This window comes from Dendropsophus ebraccatus, chromosome 12 (assembly GCF_027789765.1).
Source record: "Dendropsophus ebraccatus isolate aDenEbr1 chromosome 12, aDenEbr1.pat, whole genome shotgun sequence".
Classification (NCBI taxonomy): domain Eukaryota; kingdom Metazoa; phylum Chordata; class Amphibia; order Anura; family Hylidae; genus Dendropsophus; species Dendropsophus ebraccatus.
The window spans coordinates 25,599,749-25,620,867 of NC_091465.1; the positions used below are offsets into that span (position 1 = coordinate 25,599,749).

General features: G+C 41.4%; 1 protein-coding gene across 3 annotated transcripts in view; it reads left to right on the forward strand.

Annotated features, from left to right (window-relative positions):
* Nucleotides 1-21,119, forward strand: part of DVL1 (dishevelled segment polarity protein 1) — a 150,112-nt gene that overhangs the window by 81,933 nt on the left and 47,060 nt on the right. Inside the window, exon 1 of one of the 3 annotated variants that reach the window (XM_069949080.1) lies at nt 19,080-19,328. The exons of the other annotated variants lie outside the window; for them this stretch is intronic. Within the exon in view, the coding sequence (XP_069805181.1) occupies nt 19,148-19,328 (181 nt within the window). The 5' untranslated portion in view covers nt 19,080-19,147. Of the gene's footprint in view, nt 1-19,079; nt 19,329-21,119 lie in introns of those variants that run through there. 3 annotated transcript variants of the gene reach the window in all.

Genomic DNA, 21,119 nt, shown 5'->3' on the forward strand with positions numbered 1-21,119 from the left:
TGGGTGGTACTTTCACTTTCCTGACTAGGCGGGCAATGACGTATTTCCCCCGCCTCAGCTTTTATACCCCACCTAACCCCTCCTCCCACGTGACTCTCTCCTCCACCCTGACCAGTTAACCCTTTCCCTTAATGACAAACCAGCCTAGTGCAGCCTGATTCAACTGAGTCAAGCCGCACTACGCTAGGGACGCTAGGGCTGCGGCTGTGCCTCCGCTCCGTTGCTCCCAGGATCCAGTGATACTTGGCCAGATATACAACAAAAGGTTGCAGCACTGCATAAATGGATAGATAGATAGATAGATAGATAGATATTAGATAGAAAAGATATAGATAATTGATAGATATGAGAAAGAGAGATTTATTAATTTAATATCTAGTAGTATGTGGTATAAAAAGATTTTGGAAGTCTTGAGTCCAGTGTTGTATTCCAATGTATATAATAATAATAATGAAGATAATAATAATAATAATAATAATAATAATAAATAATCTATCACATTCATATTCCGCAGCACCTGACAGTTCTCAGGATACACAAACAGACAATCAGACCTTCCCAGATTACATGATAATTGTTTGCTAGGAGTGCGGGCCCTGTCACTCTATAAGGAGCTCGGGGGTAGACAAGGCAGAAGGGGCGTTATTATACACTGGTCAGCCATTAAAAAGAAATTCCCAACCCTTCTCTTTCTTTTTCCCCCTGTACATCTATCTTCCTGCTGTGCAGCTGTATAGCAGAGCCCACCACCAGGGACATCCCATAGCCAGCACAGTGCCTTTCTTGTTCTCCCCTCTGTATCAGTCATGCGAGGTGGCCGGGCCGCCCCATACTCTTACTGACAGCTAAATGCACAATGTTTTATTTTCTCAGGTAATTACTAGAGATTTTACTGTCAAAATTTATCAAAACCAACACCTCTGAATCCAGGAGCCTGGGACCGGGGCGGTGCAGGGTTTCTAGCCACCCGTGCCTGTCATTTGTTTAACCTGCCTGTGATTTACTTTGACCTGTTTTGACGTTAAGAAAATACGCATATTTTAGATCTTGTCCAAACAGGTGAAGGCATGGCGGAGATCTATTAAACATGTCACCAAGGCACCGTATCCATAAATCGCCAGAAAGGATTAAACACGTAGGCCTTTCTTATATGAAAGGAAAAACCAGGGTGGTGGGCCAGCTTTGCTTTCCTTTAATATGAACAAAAATATATAACTAGATACCTGTTCTATTAAAGGGGTACTCCAAAGTTTTCAAATCAGCTGCTGTCAGATAGTTATACAGATTTCTAACTTACTTCTGTTTAAAAATCTCAAGCATTCCAGTACTTATCATCTGCTGTATGCTCTGCGGGAAGTGGTGTGTTCTTTCCAGTCTGACACAGTGCTCTCTGCTGCCACCTCTGTCCATGTCAGCAACAGCAATAGTTCTTTACTCTTTTATATATAATCTGCAGATCCCTCCACATGGCCATCATCTCTGTAATACATCACTTTTATAGGCTATGTTCACACAACGTATTTTCTGCTCTGTTTAAAAATAACATCCGTTATTTTGAGTCTAAAACATCTGCTGTTTGCAAAAGACGTCCGACAGTAAAAACGTCCGTTATTCAAAACATTGTGCGCATTGGACATCCGTCTTCCCATTGACTTCAATTTGTTGCCATTGCAGTCAGTTTTTAAATATGAAAATCGTCCGCCTTTTCAATATTTTTGACGTGTAAACATAGCCATAGACACACATGCACAGGTATGTATGTGTGACCACCAGTTTTATGGCATATCTTAGTGGAAAACACTTTTTAGAAGGTGGAGCGTAACTTATATCGAATAATTATATTAGAAACACATTGCTATTTTAATGAAACAACCCTAAAAAAATTATATATATATATCCCTACAGAAAAAAAGTATATAAATATATATATATAGAGAGAGAGAGAGCGAGAGAGAGTGCGGCCTTGGATTACGAGCATAATTTGCTCTGGGACTGTGCTTGTAATCCAAATCCACTCTTAAACCAAAGCAAATCATAAGAAATCATAGAACTGCAGACAATTGGTTCCACACCCCAAAAATAATGATTTATTATTCTGAATAACATGTAAAACAGATGAAACAAACATTCAGAAACAGCAGAACATGTGATATTATAAGTTACTGTACAGTAATGGAGAGGATAGGAAACACAAGGGCGGAGAGAGACTGCAGGGAGTATGAAGGAATGAGCAGGGCAGATGGGGGCACATACATGCAGCGCTCTCTGTCCGGGAGAGAGGGGTTACAGCTATGGAGAGATTACCTCCACAGTCCTGTCCCCTGATGTTAGCCCCAGCCTGAAGTGGAGCTGCTATGATTTGGCAGGTGAGGGAGACTTCCTGGGTCAGAGTACAGGGCTGTAGACCCCGCTATTCAGACCATGCCCCTCCTCCACTCGCCCTCCCGCCCAGTACAGGGAGCTCTTAAACCAAAACAATGCTCTTAAACCAAGTCACAATTTTGAAAAACCTGTGAGCTCTTAAACCAAAACGCTCTTAAACCAAGTTACTCTTAAACCAAGTTACCACTGTATATATATATATATATATATATATATATATATATATATACACAGCCTATAAAACTGTTACAATAGTTGGGCAAAGCTAATGTTGTGTTGAGACCTTGTTAACAAACAAATGTATGATGGATGCAATAGTATGTGAAGCCAGTGACCTCAGGGTTGTGATCACTTTCTACTTCTGCCTTTACAGAGTGATCAAAAGGAAACTCATAAATATCCTCATTAGTGGAGCTGAGAAAATCTACAGTAAATGCCCTATTACACAGAGCGATAATCTGCAGAATTAGGCTGATTTGGTAGATTATTGCTCCGCGTAATAAAGACAGTGATCCCCCGAGGAACCCGTCTTCACTAAGCTTTGCCTGATAATGCACAGATGAGAAGTGAGGGGGGTAGGCTGGAAAACAGCTTTTTGAGTACAGAAGGAATCTTTTTTGCCTAATAAAACCTATTACAGAATTTCTTAAAATCGATTCAGCTGTTTATTTCTGAAGAAAAAACCCTAATCCCTAAAAAAAAAAAATCAAGTGTCACAGTATACTGCGGCAGACAGTTCCATTGGTTCCATTGATATGGATTCTTCAAAGTAACAGTAACATGATATGATTTACAGTTATTTACAGTTCATTTAAGGCTATGTTCACAACGTATATTTTCGCAAAAGTACGGCTGTAGTTGCCGATTGCAACAACGGCTGTGATTAATACGAAAATATACATTACGTTGTCATCTATGGAATCCTGGCCGTACATTGAATAGCGACCGCAAAGAACCTGTAAGTGCACACAATGAAGCGTGCAATGGGTGCAGTGGGGAGTTCTGATGCGGGCGCACACTGATGTGCCCGCATCAGAACTCAGCGGCGCCAAAGATCATCCGGCCGGTACTGGTCACGGAAAGGCCAGTGTCATACAATGTGTGAACATAGCCTAACCTTGTAATGGTCATTCTGCTTTACACATGTTCTGATTCTTCTAAGAAGTTTGGAGACCCTGGACTGTTTTGATGATCCAATTGATTCATGTTCAGTAAATCTTTGTGTAGATTCACTCAGTTCTAGTCATCATATCATACTGATTGATAGATGAGTATTCTTTACTGTAAGAGCAGTAGAACTATGGGACTCTCTGCCACAGTATGTTGTGATGGATGTTTTTCCACAGTATTAAATGAATCAATGTTTGATTTATCAGATTCGGCTTCAATGAATCTTACTGAAGATTTGGTCAACTCTGATATCTCTGATTTAAAGATGGATATTCTTTACTGTGAAAGCAGTGATACTATGGAACTCTACCACAGAGAACAAGCATAGCCTGGATGCCTTTATACAAGTTATGGGTGCTAGATTTCAGATTTGGCGTGGGGAAGGTATTTTTTTCCCTTACTATGGACCAATTGGCATGCCTTCCTCTGGATCAACATATTAGAATCATGGGTGATTCAATCAACTATGTAACTATATAGAGCAATAGTCAGAGCTCAACCTAAGGCCCAGGATCAATGTTAATCACTATGGCACTCGATTTTCCTGCTTTGTTCATCGACCACGGCCTAGTTCCTACACTCGGGTTACTTGTCACGTCCCTGACATAAGAAAGCTTTTCACATTTATCACCGTCTACAGCAACAAGTGCGACTCATTAATCACCCTCAGAAAGTGTGATGTCTCCTACAATACAGAATGCATGGGAAGGGTTTCCAGGTTTGCCTTTAATTTTAGAGCAGCAGCTGACTTGTTGCCATAGGGGGTTGAGTGCTCGCATGCTTCTCATACTCTCGTAGCTACATCATATAACTATGTCTCTGCACGTCAAAGTGGTTGGGAATAGTCTGATATTATGTATGTAGCCAAACGGCACACTTTGTTTGCCCCTACCCCATTATAAGACCCCGACTATCACTTGGTGGGCTTAATGAGGTCTGATGCCGATGGGTATTTGACTTATTGTGGTTCCATTTGTTCCTTCATGGACTGTGTAGGCATTCTCAATGTCAAATGTAATATCATGTTTGATGGAGAATTGTGATGTCTCTTTACTGGAACTACGTGTCCCAATTTAGGATTACCAAGCCACTATTCCTCTTCTACTAAAGCAGTGGCATAGCTACCATGGAGGCAGACCATGCGACTGCTATGGGGCCTGTGGGGCAGGGGGGCAGGGGGGCCCCCATCAGCAAAGCATGTGGTCTGTCTCCTTGATACTAGCGGGTGGCACTCAATCACCAACAGCACCCTCAAAGAGAAGGTGGCTGCCCGCAACAGTGACCAGATCAGACACTGCCATTAGTGGCCGCCTGCACCTCCCGCCTTCCCGTCGCTACCCTCCCAGACAGCAAAAGGAGCAACCACTGCTGACTGGTGCCATCCGCCACCTGTACCTCCTACCCTCTTGTTGGCAACCCAACATCCCTCGCCTGCACTGCACTTCTTAACCCCCCTCCTTCACCCAACAGAGACGCTGCCTGGCACCATCACCTTTCGGGTCATGAGAGAATATGCATGGGTGGGGGGACCTCGTATAGGATTCTTGGGGCCCCTTACTATTTCTTGGTATGGGGCCCCATGAATCCTAGCTACACCCCTGCACTAAAGTCTCCTTTATGCCTCCACAAACCCACATTTATCTATAATTCTGCCCAATGCAGGGAATGTGTTTCCATCAAGGCCAATAGTATTGGCACTTTACCTGATGCTGATGTGATCTCCGGCCCTTTTGCACAGACCGATTATCGACAACGAACATCCCAATCAACGCTCAATGAAACGATAATTAGGCCGTGCAAAAGTGTCAGCGATCTGTCGAACAGTGGGGAAATCCCCGCTTGTCAGCTGACTTGATCTTTTGTGCTCTCAAATTTATCATTAACAATAATTGTTAATGGGCACACAAACAATACAGCCATCGCTCATGCGGCCCAGCTGTTCGATTGATCGTGAAGCGAATGCTGATCTTGCTGATCAGTGCTCATAGAAACATAGATGACCACTTGGTCCATCTAGTTTGCCCCGTGTTACCCCCATATCCTGTCATGTAAACAAACCCTATGTTGTATCCAGGGACAGTTTTAAAGCCCGATATGGAATCATGTATGGGGGCAAAAGAGCTTCTTCACACTGCACAATAAATCATGTGGTTGGGCCACACAAACGATTTCTGAATTGTTTGTGCGGCCATTAACATTAATTGCTATCCTGTTTTATTGAGAGATGTGCAGCTTTTTACAAGGGATTTTACTGCCACACAAAAAAACAATCAGCTGAAGAGCAGGCGTTTTCCCGCCTGTCGGCTGATCGCTGGCACTTTTAAATCAATTATCGGCTAATTGAGCGCTCCTAGGAATGTGTAAAAGGGTCTTTACTGTCGCTTTACTGACACTCAGACTTGTCAAAATTTTTGACGGATCCCCACTGATAGCCATATAGAGCGATCGGCTGTTTCACTCCCCGGCTTGCTGCTCTGTCTGTCTGATGGATTCTATAGTAAGGCTATATTTACACATCCGTATTGCGACCCGCAATTGCCAACCACACTGAGGCTGGGTTCACACACAGTATATTTCAGGCAGTATTTGGTCCTCATGTAAGGTCCTCGTTGCAACCAAAACCAGGAGTGGATTGAAAACACAGAAAGGCTATGATCACATAATGTTGAAATTGAGTGGTTGGACGTCATTTAATGGCAAATATTTTAAAACAACGGCTGTTGTATTGAAATAATGGCAGTTATTAACCGTTATATGTCGGCCATCCACTCAATTTCAACAGTGTGTGAACAGAGCCTTTCTGTGTTTTGAATCCACTCCTGGTTTTGGTTGCAATTAGGACCTGACATGAGGACCAACTACTGCCTGAAATGTACTGTGTGTGATCCCAGCCTGAAGATGTATATCCGTAGTGCTCTGCAATTCATAGACCTCTGCATAGACAGATAGTGATCCTGGATCACGGTCATGTGAATAGGGCCATTGAAATGTATTGGTCCTAAGTAGAGGTGAGTGAATCTACAGTATAAGCAAAGCGCTTGTTGGCTGGTCAGCCGGCTGCCTTTGAACCCCGCTCCGGGTGCCTGGAAAAGCTGAATACAATCCTATAAAGCTTCTCCCATGACTGCGTCCAGCTTTTCCACACACCCGGAGTGAAGTTGAGAGGTAGCCAGCTGACAAGCCGACAAGCGCTTTGCTTTGCTAATAATGTAGATTCGCTCATCTCTAGTCCAACATGCTGTCCGCAATTGCAGGTCTAAGGGCCGTATTACACAGACCGATTATCAGCCAAATCAGTCTGATTCAGCCGATAATCGCTCTGTGTAATAGAGACAACGAAGAGATAATCTTTTCATCGGCTGATCGTTTATTTAGGTCCAGACCTAAAATCATCAACCACTGACCATGTATCGCTACATGTAATTAAATTGCACAATTAAATTACGGCCAGAGAAGTTGGAGCTTTTGCTAAATGATAATCGAGCCGTGCAATAAAAGGGCCGATCTAGCAGATTGGCGCTTGTTTACATTATTGATCGACCCTAATAGGACACTAAGGGCCCCATTACACCAACAGATTATCTTAGTGATTTTATTAAGCCAAAGCCAGGAATGGATTTAAAAAGAAGAGAAATCTCAGTCTTTCCTTTATTACCGGTTCAGATAATCTGTTGGTGTAATAGGGCTCTAAGTCTTTGCAGAACAGCGAGATGGGGAGAGAAGCTACATGCTACCTCCAACACTGTTTAAAGTGTCAATGTCGTTTTTTTTTTGTTTGTTTGTTTTTTGCCGTAATAAATAGTCCAGGCGATTTTAAGAAACTTTTGTAATTGGGATTATTAAGCAAATATGCCATTATCTGCATTCAAAAAGACTTTCCCCAGGTCCCCCCCCCTCTCTCTTATTTACTGCTCATTATTAGGAAATCACCTCTTGTTGCATCAAACATGCCCCTGACTGTTCTATGGAGAGGGGAGGGGGAAGGAGGGAGGAGGGAGATTAGTCTGCAGCAAGAAGCAGAGAACAAAGAATTACACAGCGGGAACTGTGTGAAAGCCTCTATTCAGAGGTCAGAGAGGTCAGTGCTGACTGTCAGAGGAGATAGCCCAGTGATGTAGCTGTAAATTAACTCTTTGTTGTCCTGTTTTGGTGCCTCATCTCCCTCCACCCCTCCCCTCTCTATAGAGCACAATGAAGACAGGGGGGAGAGCTTCAAGCTGCTTTCTCATGATAAAAATGCATTTTTTGGCTAATAAACCCAATAACAAAGTTTCTTAAAAATCGCCTGTACTATGATTTGTGCAAAAAAAAAAAAAAAAAAATGTAAACGGCAGTGACACTTTAACAATCGGTGGGGGTCTGAACACGACACGTCAAAAAGTTTTAAAAAATTGACGGTATTGCCGTATTTGTATTGTACTCTGGAGCTGCATTAGCAATTATGGTGGTTAGCATAGGAAACAGAAAGCTTGTCAACAGAAACATCCATGACAACTTACCTTAGAGTTCCTATAATGCAGCAAATACAATGTAGGGCATATGCCTATTCCCTTGACATATGCAGGAAATGAAGGGTTAACAGCTCTGCTACCTATGTATGCTGCTCAGAGCCCAGTGACTATTCCTTAACAAAGAAATCAATCGGCCATGATGAGCTGTCTCATTGCAGCCAGGAGCGTGTCTGCAGGCGATGGCAGGCCAAACCTCTGATGTTTAACCCCTTGTGAGCTCCAGGTATGGGAACCGGCTGCTCCTGTAGTCTGGATAGAGAAGGTATCATTGAAGGCAACAGATTGAAAGTGCCGGAACATGTATAAAGCGACAGCCTCCTCTACTTTATTGTATGGAACAAATATTCTGATGGCCTAAAACAGTGGTGTCCACCGGGCATGATGGGAATTGTAGGTTTGCTGTAGTTAGAGGGAACTGGTCACGTCCATAGTGGAGTGTAAACCGGCCCCAGTATCTTATAGCTGCTGTTTACAGATCTCCCACACTTTTGGGCATCCGATAACTTGGCAGCCTAAGTGCTGGGAACTTAAAGGGACACTCTGCCGAAAATCTTTTTCTTTCAAATCAACTGGTGTCAGAAAGTTATATAGATTTGTAATTTACTTCTATTTAAAAATATCAAGTTTTCCAATACTTATCAGCTGCCGTATTACAGCAGGAATTGGTGTTTTCTTTCCAGTCTGACGCAGTGCTCTCTGCTGGCACCTCTTTCCATGTCAGGAATTGTCCAAAGCAGGAGAGGATTTCTGTTTCAATATATTTTATTGATTTTTTTCAATAGAATTTTGCAAACAAAGCAAATTTTTACAAACGAAAATACAACATATATACCACGTTGTATAAATAAGGTGTAAAGAAGAGCAAAGGAAAGTAAACAATAAACCATGGGGATTTGCTACTGCTCTGGACAGTTCCTGACATGGACAGAGGTGGCAGCAGAGAGCACTGTGTCAGACTGGAAAGAATACACTACTTCCTGCAGGACATACAGCAGCTGATAAGTACTGGAAGACTTGAGATTTTTAAATAGAAGTAAATTACGAATCTATATAGCTTTCTGAAACCAGTTGATCTGAAAGAAAAAGATTTTTACTGAAGAACCCCTTTTTACAAAGGCCAGCGGCTCTGCCCCAATGTCTAGTTACGAGGTGCTGGGAGTGACAATTAGATACTCCTGATGCTCTCTGCTGCCACCTTTGTCCATGTCAGACACTGTCCAGAGCAGTAGTAAATTCCCATAGAAAATCTCTACTGCTCTGGACAGTTCCTGACATGGACAGAGGTGGCAGCAGAGAGCACTGTGTCAGACTGGAAAGAATATACCACTTCCTGCCGGACATGCAGCAGCTGATAAGTACTGGAACACGAGATTTTTAAATACAAATAGATTACAAATCTATATAAATTTCTAACACTAGTTAATTTGAAAGAATTTATTTTTTTGCTGGAGTACCCCTTTAATTGCCACCCCACCAGAGACTGTCTGGCACAGCATTGGAGAGCTGTACCAGCAGCTATAAGGTACTGGGGATGGATTCACACTCCACCAGACAACAGGTTTACTTTAAAGGGAACCTGTCATTACTTTCATGCTGCCCGAACACCTGAAAATTATTTGGGCAGGCCCTGGTGGCTTCACCCCACCAGTCTTCATTGATAGATCTCTCTTTGTGAGTACAGCGAGAAATCTATCAATCAAAGCCAGCAGGGTGGGGAAAAGGTGCTAGGGACCACCCTGATGACTCCTGGTTCGGGCAGCATGAAAGTGATAAAAGTTTCCATTTAAAACAGTATTCTCTAGCCTGTTGGGATACTACAATTCCCAACAGAGAGCCACAGGTTGGAGACCACTGGGTTAAAAATCCGAGAGCTCTGTTGGGTAGTTATCCACCATATAGTCATACAATCTGGTCATAGATTTTCCTCTGATAATATCCCATTTGCACTTGCATCTATCAGTATAATCACATATATTTGCTACTTGCGTCACACTGTCTCCGCTTCCTTCTTATCATCGCATTATAATCTAGTTGGTAGAGAAATCCCATCAGACACTGCTTCCAATTCAGCCTGAAAAGTCACGACCAATGTCATTACTATAGGAAAGTGCTCATTGCGGCTGCCTGCAAGAAGATGACAGACCCTGTCACAACAGCCGCCATTTCGTATAGACTAAAGAGTGCCCAAAAGTGGATAACTAAGGGCCGTCGTATCCCATCCCTGCTACCTACAGGGCTCAATGGTTCCTCTGATACATAACAATGCAATGTTATATAAAGGTTCAGGAAATTCAAATTACATCTATGTTATTTTAAATATTATTACCATTTTTATTTTTTATTTTTATTTTTTTCATTTTTTTTTTCCTTTAACTAATGATTTATACACATGGCATGTTAAATATTATTACCATTTTTATTTTTTATATATTTTTTTCATATTTTTTTTCCTTTAACTAATGATTTATACACATGGCATGTTAAATATTATTACCGTTTTTATTTTTTATATATATATTTTTTTCATATTTTTTCCCTTTAACTAATGATTTATACACATGGCATGTTAAATATTATTACCATTTTTATTTTTATTTTTTATATTTTTTTTTTCATATTTTTTTTCCTTTAACTAATGATTTATACACATGGCATGAAGCATATATTTAGCACCAAGGACAGGATGAGATTCCCTCATGGGAGATGAGGAAACTCTCTGCTAGAGAAAGGCTTTGAAAAGCAGTTTTCTGATCTCCTAGGACAGGATCTGATACTGTCCTTGGCAATAAGTATATGTGTCATGCACAGACTGTGCTATACCTATGTGCATGAGAGTAAAGGCCCTATTACACCAAACGGTCATTGGCCGTACTTGGCCCATTACTGGCCGATAAACGTTTGGTGTTGTAGGACATGTTATAAGACCATTATCAGCCGATGGAGAAGCGAGCTCTGACCTGACAGGGCGACGCTCACTTCCCTCATATTATTGTGCAGTTTACTACAGCCTTAACACATCTCCATGAGAAAAAGGTTGGGGTTACACAGTCGTATGCAAGTATGAGTGAAGGGGTCATACGATTAGGCAGTGCGACTTGATGACTGCAGGTCGCATGACCGGGAGTTGCCATGTAGCCCCAACTTTAAGGGCCTTTTATATGGGCTGATTATCGTCCAGGAGTGTTACTAGAAATGTTCCTGTGGCCGTTAACTGACGAGTGTAAAAGTGACAGCGATCAGTTGAGGAGCGGGTCTGATCAGGTCTTTAGAGCAGGCTTCAGAATTTATTATTGTTGGCCGCACATCTTCCTGTGTAAACAGGGTAATGTGTGGCCGATAACTATATAGGGAAACTGACAGCACAGAGATGTATATATGCTGTCAGTTTCCAGATCACAAGCAGCAATGTATACTTACCATCCATACTGCTTGTGATCCGGAATCCTGCTCTTCAGTCTTACGACCACTGCTGTAACTTCAGGCCCCGCCTCCTCCTGAATGATTTGACAGCCAGAGGAGGTGGGCATGAAGATACAGCCAGAGGACTGGAGAGACATGCCGAATCACAAGCAGCACAGATGGTAAGTATACACTGCTGCTTGTAATCTGGAAACTGACAGCACAGATATATATACATAGGGAACACTGAAAGTTGTGAGAAATTTAAAAGATAATTCTAAAACCTCTCTTTTATTGTATATAATAAATGAAAAATTTGTGCACTAAAAAAACTTTCCCTATTCCCTATTCATACAGTGTACACACTTCCAATGGGATTCTAAAGTGCCAGTATAATTGCACTACATGTCCCAGCAGTCCTAGCATTCAATTGCAACTTTCTGCTTTAGACTTCATGTGCTATATTCGCATTGCACTACATATCCCAGTTCCATGAATGGTAGAGATGGTAAACAAAAACACTCATATGTGCAACCATTCACTTCCCTAGCTATAAGGTGCTGTGACCATATGGTGTTTCTTAGACCCTATGTGTTTCTCAAGCCATTTCTCTTCAGGGGTTTTGTTTGACAAGTAGTTTTTACATCCAACATCATACATGTGCACAGCTCCGATGGCGACCAACTGTGTGTTCCAGTGGTTGGGACAGCAGCATGTCCTTACTATGTCTATTGACCTTGTGAGTTCTATAATTCCATGACTTTTTCCTTCTTGGTGTTGCAATTTCAGTGTTGAGAACTGTATGCTCCATGATTGATTCCATGCTCTTAGTTATCAAGGACACTGGCCCTGTAGGATCATTACAATAAGGGGCAATAGGGGCATCGGCCTTGGGCTGACCAGGACAGAGACACAATAAGCAATAACAAGTCTCAGCCACCTGGTGTATGACAAAGACACTAGAGCCCTTGTTTATTAGCAGACTCTGTAGTTACATTGTTCCTTACATTTTTGGATCCACAGATATTTGTTGAACTCTATACAAGCGACTACTGCTGCTATCTGTAGGCTCTGGACCTCAATGCTTATGGCTCCTTAAAGGGTCACTGTTGTATTTTTTTTTTTCCAGAAATCAGTAGTCTAGGCAATTTTAAGAAACTTTGTAATAGGGTTTATTACTCAAATATGCCATTATCTGCATTTAAAAAGATTTTACCCAGGTACCCCCCCCCCTTCCCCCTCCTCTCTCTCATACATTATCAGGAAATCTGGACTCTTTACATCAGTCGAGCCATGTGTAACCTATGGAGAGGGGAGGTGGGAGGAGGGAGATTAGTCGCCAGCAGAGAACAAAGAATTACACAGTGGGAGCTGTGTGAAAGACGGTATTTAGAGGTCAGAGAGCCCTCCCCTCTCCATAGAAAACCATGAAGACAGGGGGGAGAGCTTTGAACTGCTTTTTCATGATAAAAATGCTTTTCCAGCTAATAAACCCAATTACAAAGTTTCTTAAAATCGCCTGTACTATTGATTTCTGCAAAAAAAATGTGAACAACAGTGACACTTTAAGCTTCCATCTTGAATCCCATTGCTTACTCCTAGTGGACTCTTGAGAGGATTTCACTTACACTAGATTATGAACACCCACATACTGGGATATAGGGAGACCCTGTTACAGATGTAGCAATGGGTCCCAGGAGTTTTGGTTACGGGGGGAACAGAGGATCTTCAACTCCCAGGGGGACGCGTACGCCACTCCTAAATTATGCCCCGCCCCTAATTGCCTTGCCTGATTCACAAAGAGGTGCACACCTCTTAGTGAATCTGACCTGACCTGCGCCTGGTGTATAGTGGGTGCAAACATTTGGCGGTCATGGCCACGCCTCCTCCACCACCTTGCTGACCCCCCCCACACACACACACACACACAATCGGGCACAAGCAGGGGATATGGCTGCTGTATGCCAGGGAGAAAGGGTGAATTTGTGTATGCCAGGGGTGCCACAATAGTAAATATCCCCCACAATGTTATGTAGCAACCCATTCCTCTTTGCTGGTATATTTATTAGGCCCAGTGTGTACCCACATTTTCACTTGAATGAAAGATTACACCCCAATTCCTGGTCACATGACTAGAAACCACAATGTATTCTTTGTTGGGCCCTATACACATTAGACTATTATCGGTCTGGCAATAGGTGGGTTCAGCCTTTTTTATTTTTTTTTTTGTATTATTGGATAGTCCCTGGACTCCTATCATCTGTCTGACACACACATAAGCAAAACAGGAGTCCGTGGAGCCTCGGTTGCGAGTCTCAAAACACGGGATAGCCAGATATCTCTAGCCTGTTGCCATGGGGTGCCTCCATGATAGGGAGAGCACCACACCACCCTGATAAATAGCCCCTTAAGTCCCACTCAGTTGCGAGTATTGGAACATAAATAGGGAAACAACAGGGTGGCCCCTTTAGTCAATGTCTAACTCAAGGTGCGAGTATTGCGATCATGACAAGGGCTTGCCAAGGCAGGCTTCCATCCACAGACAGCCGTTTCGGGGGGTTTGCCCCTCGTCAGTGTGGAGTAGGATTCTGGCTAGATGGGGCAATAGCAAATCGACCAACAAAACACAGTTATCACTGAACTCAAGGAGAACAGTGAAAAAAATTCCAATGAAGTACTCAATCAAGAGTCTCCACTGATGCCCCAAAAATTTAAATATAAAAAATTCATATAAAAACAGCAACAAACCAAAGAATGAGAAATAGTCTGACTGTCCGTCATGGCTAATGGTCCCTGTGACAGCTTCATTCTGTGAGTGCGGAGGAAGGTGAGAGCAACATGCTACAGGCACAACAGATATAAATGAGCCATATGATGACATAAAAACACACAGATATACATTACACAGATGTAACGCACATTCATACAGTACATTACACAGATATGAGACATAAAACATTGTCGGCAGAAAAAGCCCCCTGGTCCATCTAGTCCACCATAGTATTTCCCTTCTTATTATCTTAGGGTAGATATATGTATATACCAGGCAGTTCTACATTCTGTTATTGTAGATTTACCAACCACATCTGCTGGAAGTTTGTTCCAAGCATCTACTACTCTTTCAGTAAAGTAATATTTTCTCATGTTGCATCTGATCGTTCCCCCAACTAACCTCTCACTGTGTCCTCTTGTTCTTGAGTTCATATTATATAAAACAAAATGCACTTCCCTCCTGAAGCTTATTTAGTTATTTAACATATATAAAGGTTTTGATCATTTCCCCCCTTTCTCTTCTTTCCTCCAGACTACAGATTCTAATCCTGAACTCTTTCATGATATGTTTTATGCCTCACACCCTCCACCATTTTTGTGGCTATCTTTAGACCCGTTCTATTTTATCAATATCCTTTTGTAGGTGAGGAACTGTACACAGTATTCCAGATGTGATGTCACTAGAGCTCTATACAGCGGGATCACAAGCTCCCTCTTCCTACTGGTTATACCTCTAGCTATACAGCCCAGCATACGATTCTATATATATATATATATATATATATATATATATATATATACAGCCCAGCATACGATTATATATACAGCCCAGCATACGATTATATATACAGCCCAGCATACTATTATATATATATATATATATATACAGCCCAGCATACGATTATATATATACAGCCTAGCATACCATTATACAAATACAGACCAGCATACCATTATATATAGATATATACAGCCCAGCATACCATTATATATATATATATACATATACACAGCCCAGCATACCATTATATATACAGCCCAGCATACCATTATATATATATATATATATATATATATATATATACAGCCCAACCTACTATTATATATACAGCCCAGTATACCAATATATATATATATATATATATATATATATATATATATATATATATATATATATCTATATATACAGCCCAACCTACTATTATATATACAGCCCAGCATACCAATATATATATATATATATATATATATATATACAGCCAAGCATACTATTTTCTTTCCCCACCTCCTGGTTGTACTCATTTTAACTCAGAAATCACTGCCCCTAAATCCTTCTCTTCTAAAGTCTTTGCCAACACAGAACTGCTGATATGATACTGGGATAGAGGATTCCTCCTCCCCAAGTGCATTATTTTATGTTTAGAAACATTGAACTGCAGTTTCCATTATTTGGACCACTTATCTAGTAAAGCTAAATTATTTTCCATATTACTGACCACTCCAGGAATATCAGCCCTATTGCACAAATTTGTGTCATCAGCAAACAGACAAACCTTACCTACTAAAGATTGCTGTGTTGCTCTCCCTGAGTCTAGGTCTAATGCAGGTGATCAGGCTTGCCTTGTGACCTGCAAGTTGCAGTGACCAGAAATCCATTGTCATTCTTGTCCAATTGGTTTGTTCAGAGAGTCCTGGTCGGGATCCATTAGTTTGATGTATGTGACTATATGCATACAGTTTGACTCCACTGTCCTAGAATAAACAAATTAGAACCTTTAAAGGGATTATCCCAAGATTGAAAGTTATTCCCTATCACCAGGATAGAAGATCAGTAGCTGATCAGGGGGAGTCCAACTGCTGGGACACCCATCGTGATAGGTGTCCCCCAAGTGGGTGGAGCAATGTGCATGCAGGACCACCACTCCATTCATTCTTTAAAGGAACTCCAAACATTTAATCCTATAGTACAGGAATAGGGAACCTTGGCTCTCCAGCTGTTGCAAAACTACAACTCCCATCATGCCTGGACAGCCAAAGCTAAAGCTTTGGCTGTCCAGGCATGATGGGAGTTGTAGTTTTGCAACAGCTGGAGAGCCAAGGTTCCCTACCACTGCTATAGAAAGTGGATGGATCAGAGGTTGCGCTTGGATCAGGACCCCATCAATCTGCTGCTTACTGTATCCCTTATAATACAGATAGGAGTTAGCATTTCATCTTTAAGAAATAGAATTATAATATCCTAAAATCTTAAAAACTTGAATTTCCAGTTCTTGATATTTTTTTTAAAGGGAAAAATGTAATATTGATATAAGCGCAATGGCTTTTTCATGTTTGGGTGGGCCTTATTATAAGAAATCTGTCTAAATCTTGGTCATTTAGGATTCCAATTCACGTCCGACAAGCATCAAAGGGAATGCTAAATAACTTCTTAATAAAAGGAAAAATGTAAAAAAAAAAAAAGCATGGTGTTTCAACTGAGGAAACAATCAGAGGTTTTCTCTCTTCCCACATTCAGGCCCTTAGGGCAGCCACCTCTGAAGTGGCCGGTTATCAATCTTAGGAAACCCTGCTGCCTGGGGCTCTCTGTGCTGCAGCCCCATCATACATTTGCATGCTTGGATCCCATTGGCTTCGAGGGCAGTGACTTCAGCGGCTTAGAGAGTAGTTGTCAGGGCTGGAGGTGCCGGCTTGTAGTTCTCAGGTAGCTTTTGTTGGGGGTCACTGGAATTGCTGCACACTGGTCATGACTATAACCTAAGCCAGACTATGTAAGTAAATGACGCTTATGTATTCTCGGTGGGATTTCGGGTGGGGAAAAGCTCAGGATTGAACAGAATTCCCTTTAAATGTTATATTTATGGGAACCTTAGCTCTACCGCTGTTGCAAAACTACAACTCCCATCATGCCTGGACAGCCAAAGCTAAAGCTTTGGCTGTCCAGGCATGATGGGAGTTGTAGTTTTGCAACAGCAGGAGAGCAAAGGTTCCCTACCCGTGCTATAGTCAATGTTATAGGCAATGTATAGATGTAGCAGAGCTAACTTAGTCAGATGCACTAACACTACAGCCTCAATGAGTTAATTGACACATAGGGCTCTGCTACATCTCTGCTTATCTTTGCCATATGATCCTACAGCCTGAAGCAGATGAGCTCAAACTTAATTGCATCTTTTAGAATCCGAGAGCTGCCAGCAACATGATCCGACAATACAGCCGTGCATATGTTATATTATAATAAGTATACTTTGATAAATCTGCAGGCTGTCGGACAGCGAGGTGGATTTGGGAGGCGTAGATTCAGAAACATTATAATAAAATGCATACGGTATTATAAAACATGATTAAAAAAATTATGTGCATATATATATATATATATATATATATATATATATATATATATACATAATACATGTGTTATAAATAAAATAGTAATTTGTATTGTCTCTATGGTGAAACAAACAGAGTTGAAGTGTATAGTTACTGACATGTTGAGAAATGTAGCAGAGTTGAGTGTGTGAGATCTGACAGCTCCTATTTTTTATGTTATTTTTAGCTGTAAATAGGATGTATGGGTACAACAACATAGTGGTGCATGCTGGGACCAGTGCAAGATTGCAGAAAAGGGATCAGACACATTAGTGATGTTTAGTGTAAAATACGCAGATGGCTGCACTATGATCACAGTCCACACAATCTGACCACATCATGGACCCAGACATGGATAGATGGTGTGCTTACTATTGGCCAACCAATATTCAACCACTAGTTATCTGTATGTAGTCTGTTGTACCTTATAACATAGTCTTATGTCAAGGGGCAACAAGATATGAGTGATGACATCATCAGTTACTGGAGCTTACTATAGCAGAATTACTAGAATGCTCAAACCCTGATTAGAATGTCCAAGTTGTCTGGGGATGATGACGACCCATCTGGGTTCACACTACGTTTTTTTCCTATCCGTTTTTATTTGGTTACTTTTAATGAACAGAAAAACATGGTCAACCCTATTTTTGTGTTCGTTGAAAAAAAACGCATCCGTTTTGATCTGTTCTTTTTCATAATGGAAGTCAATTGAAAAATGGATCCAAATGGATGGCATACTATTGCATCCGTTTTTGCATCAGTTTTTTGCATCCGTTTTTTTTTTCATAAAACGTATTCGTTAAACGGATAGGAAAAACGCAGTGTTAACCCAGCCTTAGCATAAGGACACAGTGGAAAATTAGTGTTGAGTAGGATCTTCTGCATATGTAGGATTCTCTCTCTTTCTCTCTCTCTCTCTCTCTCTCTCTCTCTCTCTCTCTATATATATATATATATAGGATGTTCTCTCTATCTATATATATATATATATATATATATGGAGCGAGAGAGAGAGAGAACATCCTACTCATTTTATATATATATATATATATATATATATATATATATATATATATATACTGACGTTCTCTCTCTTTATATATATATATATAGAGAGAGAGAGAGAGATAGAGAGAATGTATGAGTAGAATGTTCTCTACTTGAGTAGAATGTCTACATATATGTGTGTGTGTGTGTGTGTGTGTAGAATACTCTCTACACATATGAGTTCGGAATTCTCTCTTTCTTTTTCTCTAACTCTCTATAAGTAGAATACGCTCTACTTACTTTGCAGTAGAATGCTCGGAGCTGATTAGAATGTCCTATGACTATTTACATTCATTCCAATGCATTTCCTGTTTCACCATCATTACAGATCATCAGACATCTGATGGAAGGGAAGCTACTGGAAAGGAAACATTCCTAGACTATATACTAACCTATGACCTCCTCCATGCACCCGTCACTATACCAGGTGCCTGGTAATAAGAGCATCCTGTAACAGTATCATAGGATCTTCTGGATTTATACTCCTCTTAAGCTCCATCATGGTTACTTCTTCCTTCTTGGAATGTTTTGGGAGGAACCCACCACAGCGCCATCAATCAAACTTTTCTTTCCAAGCACACCCCCATGCAAGGAGATCTGCGCAGAGAGGTCATTTCTGTCTGCCTTGGCCCTTGGAACCTGTCCGCTGTCACCCGGAGGCTCAGCCGCGAGTCTGTCACTGTAGGTATAACCTGGATCTTTGGTGGCCTGTAGTGAAGGGAGTAAGGGCCCTTAGTGTCTTGACCTTCATCGCTTAATCATGTGAATTTTTTTGTTGCCTAACCAAAGATCGTCAATGTGATTTGTGCTGTGACCTACAAGTGGCCCAAGACCCCAACCACAATCCCAAAGCAAGATGTTGGGTAGCATTTACTTTGTTTGACCAGAATGCATGACTTACGTAGGATGACATGGAATTCTTTGGAGTTGAACCCCAAATTTCTACGCAGCCCTAACGTACACCATGTACAACGTACTGCACCATTCATAAAAAGCTGGAAACCCCATTCTGGAGATTGTGGAGGGTCCCAACAGTCAGACCCTCGTAATCTGACACATACCCCTATCCTGTAAATATGGGAGAAGGTTTTTTACCTTGGGATACACCTAGTTAATACGCTGAGTTCATACGCTGTATAACAGAGGCCGTTCTGTGACACGCCGTGTCACAGAACGGCCACTGTCTCTGATGTTCACCTCGGACGCATTCCAATTTAAGAGACGCACTTTACATTGTCTGCTCTTTCAGTCTTGTGCGGCCGCTATTCAATGAATAGCAGACGCACAAAACTGACATGTCAGTTTTTTGTGTGGCCGCATGGAATCCCAGCCAGCGTGTATACACTATGGCCGGGATTCCATAGTAATCAAAGCGATCGGCCGCTGTCATTAACCCCTTAAGGACGGAGCCAATTTTCGTTTTTGCGTTTTTGTTTTTTCCTCGTGTTTAAAAGGCCATAGCACTTGCATTTTTCCACCTAGAAACCCACATGAGCCCTTATTTTTTGCGTCACTAATTGTACTTTGCAATGACAGGCTGAATTTTTGCATAAAGTACACTGCGAAACCAGAAAAAAATTCAAAGTGTGGTGAAATTGAACAAAAAAAATGCATTTCTTTTATTTGGGGGGTATTTGTTTTTACGTCATTCGCCCTGGGGTAAAACTGACTTGTTATATATGTTCCTCAAGTCGTTACGATTAAAACGATATATAACATGTATAACTTTTCTTTTATCTGATGGCCTGTAAAAAATTCAAACTATTGTTAACAAATATATGTTCCTTAAAATCGCTCCATTCCCAGGCTTATAGCGCTTTTATCCTTTGGTCTATGGGGCTGTTTCAGGTGTCATTTTTTGCGCCATGTTGTTTACTTTCTATCGGTACCTTGATTGCGCATATACGACTTTTTGATCACTTTTTATTACAATTTTCCTGGATTTGATGCGACCAAAAATGCGCAATTTTGCACTTTGGGATTTTTTTGCGCTTACGCCGTTTACCGTGCGAGATCAGGAATGTGATTAATTAATAGTTCTGGCGATTACGCACGCGGCGATACCAAACATGTTTATTTATTTATCTACTTTTATTTAAAACATGGGAAAAGTGGGGTGATTCTGACTTTTATTAGGGGAGGGGGCTTTTTACTAATAAGAACACTTTTTTTTTTTTTTACACTTATACTAGAAGCCCCCCTGGGGTTAGGATTATTCCCCCTGGGGGACTTCTAGTATACGTATACTGATCTCTCAATGAGATCGGCAATCGTTTACTTTCGGCTGCTGCAGCCGAAAATAAACGAGTGCCGAGCCGGGATCAGCGCCATCTTGGCGGAGACCCCGGCCGGCACCACACACGGTGATCGCTCCTCCGGGACATTGTCCCTGGGAGGCAATCTCCGCCACTAGACACCAGGGAAGAGCTGCAGAAGGCAACTTTGACAGCTGCATCCAATTACCTTATTAGC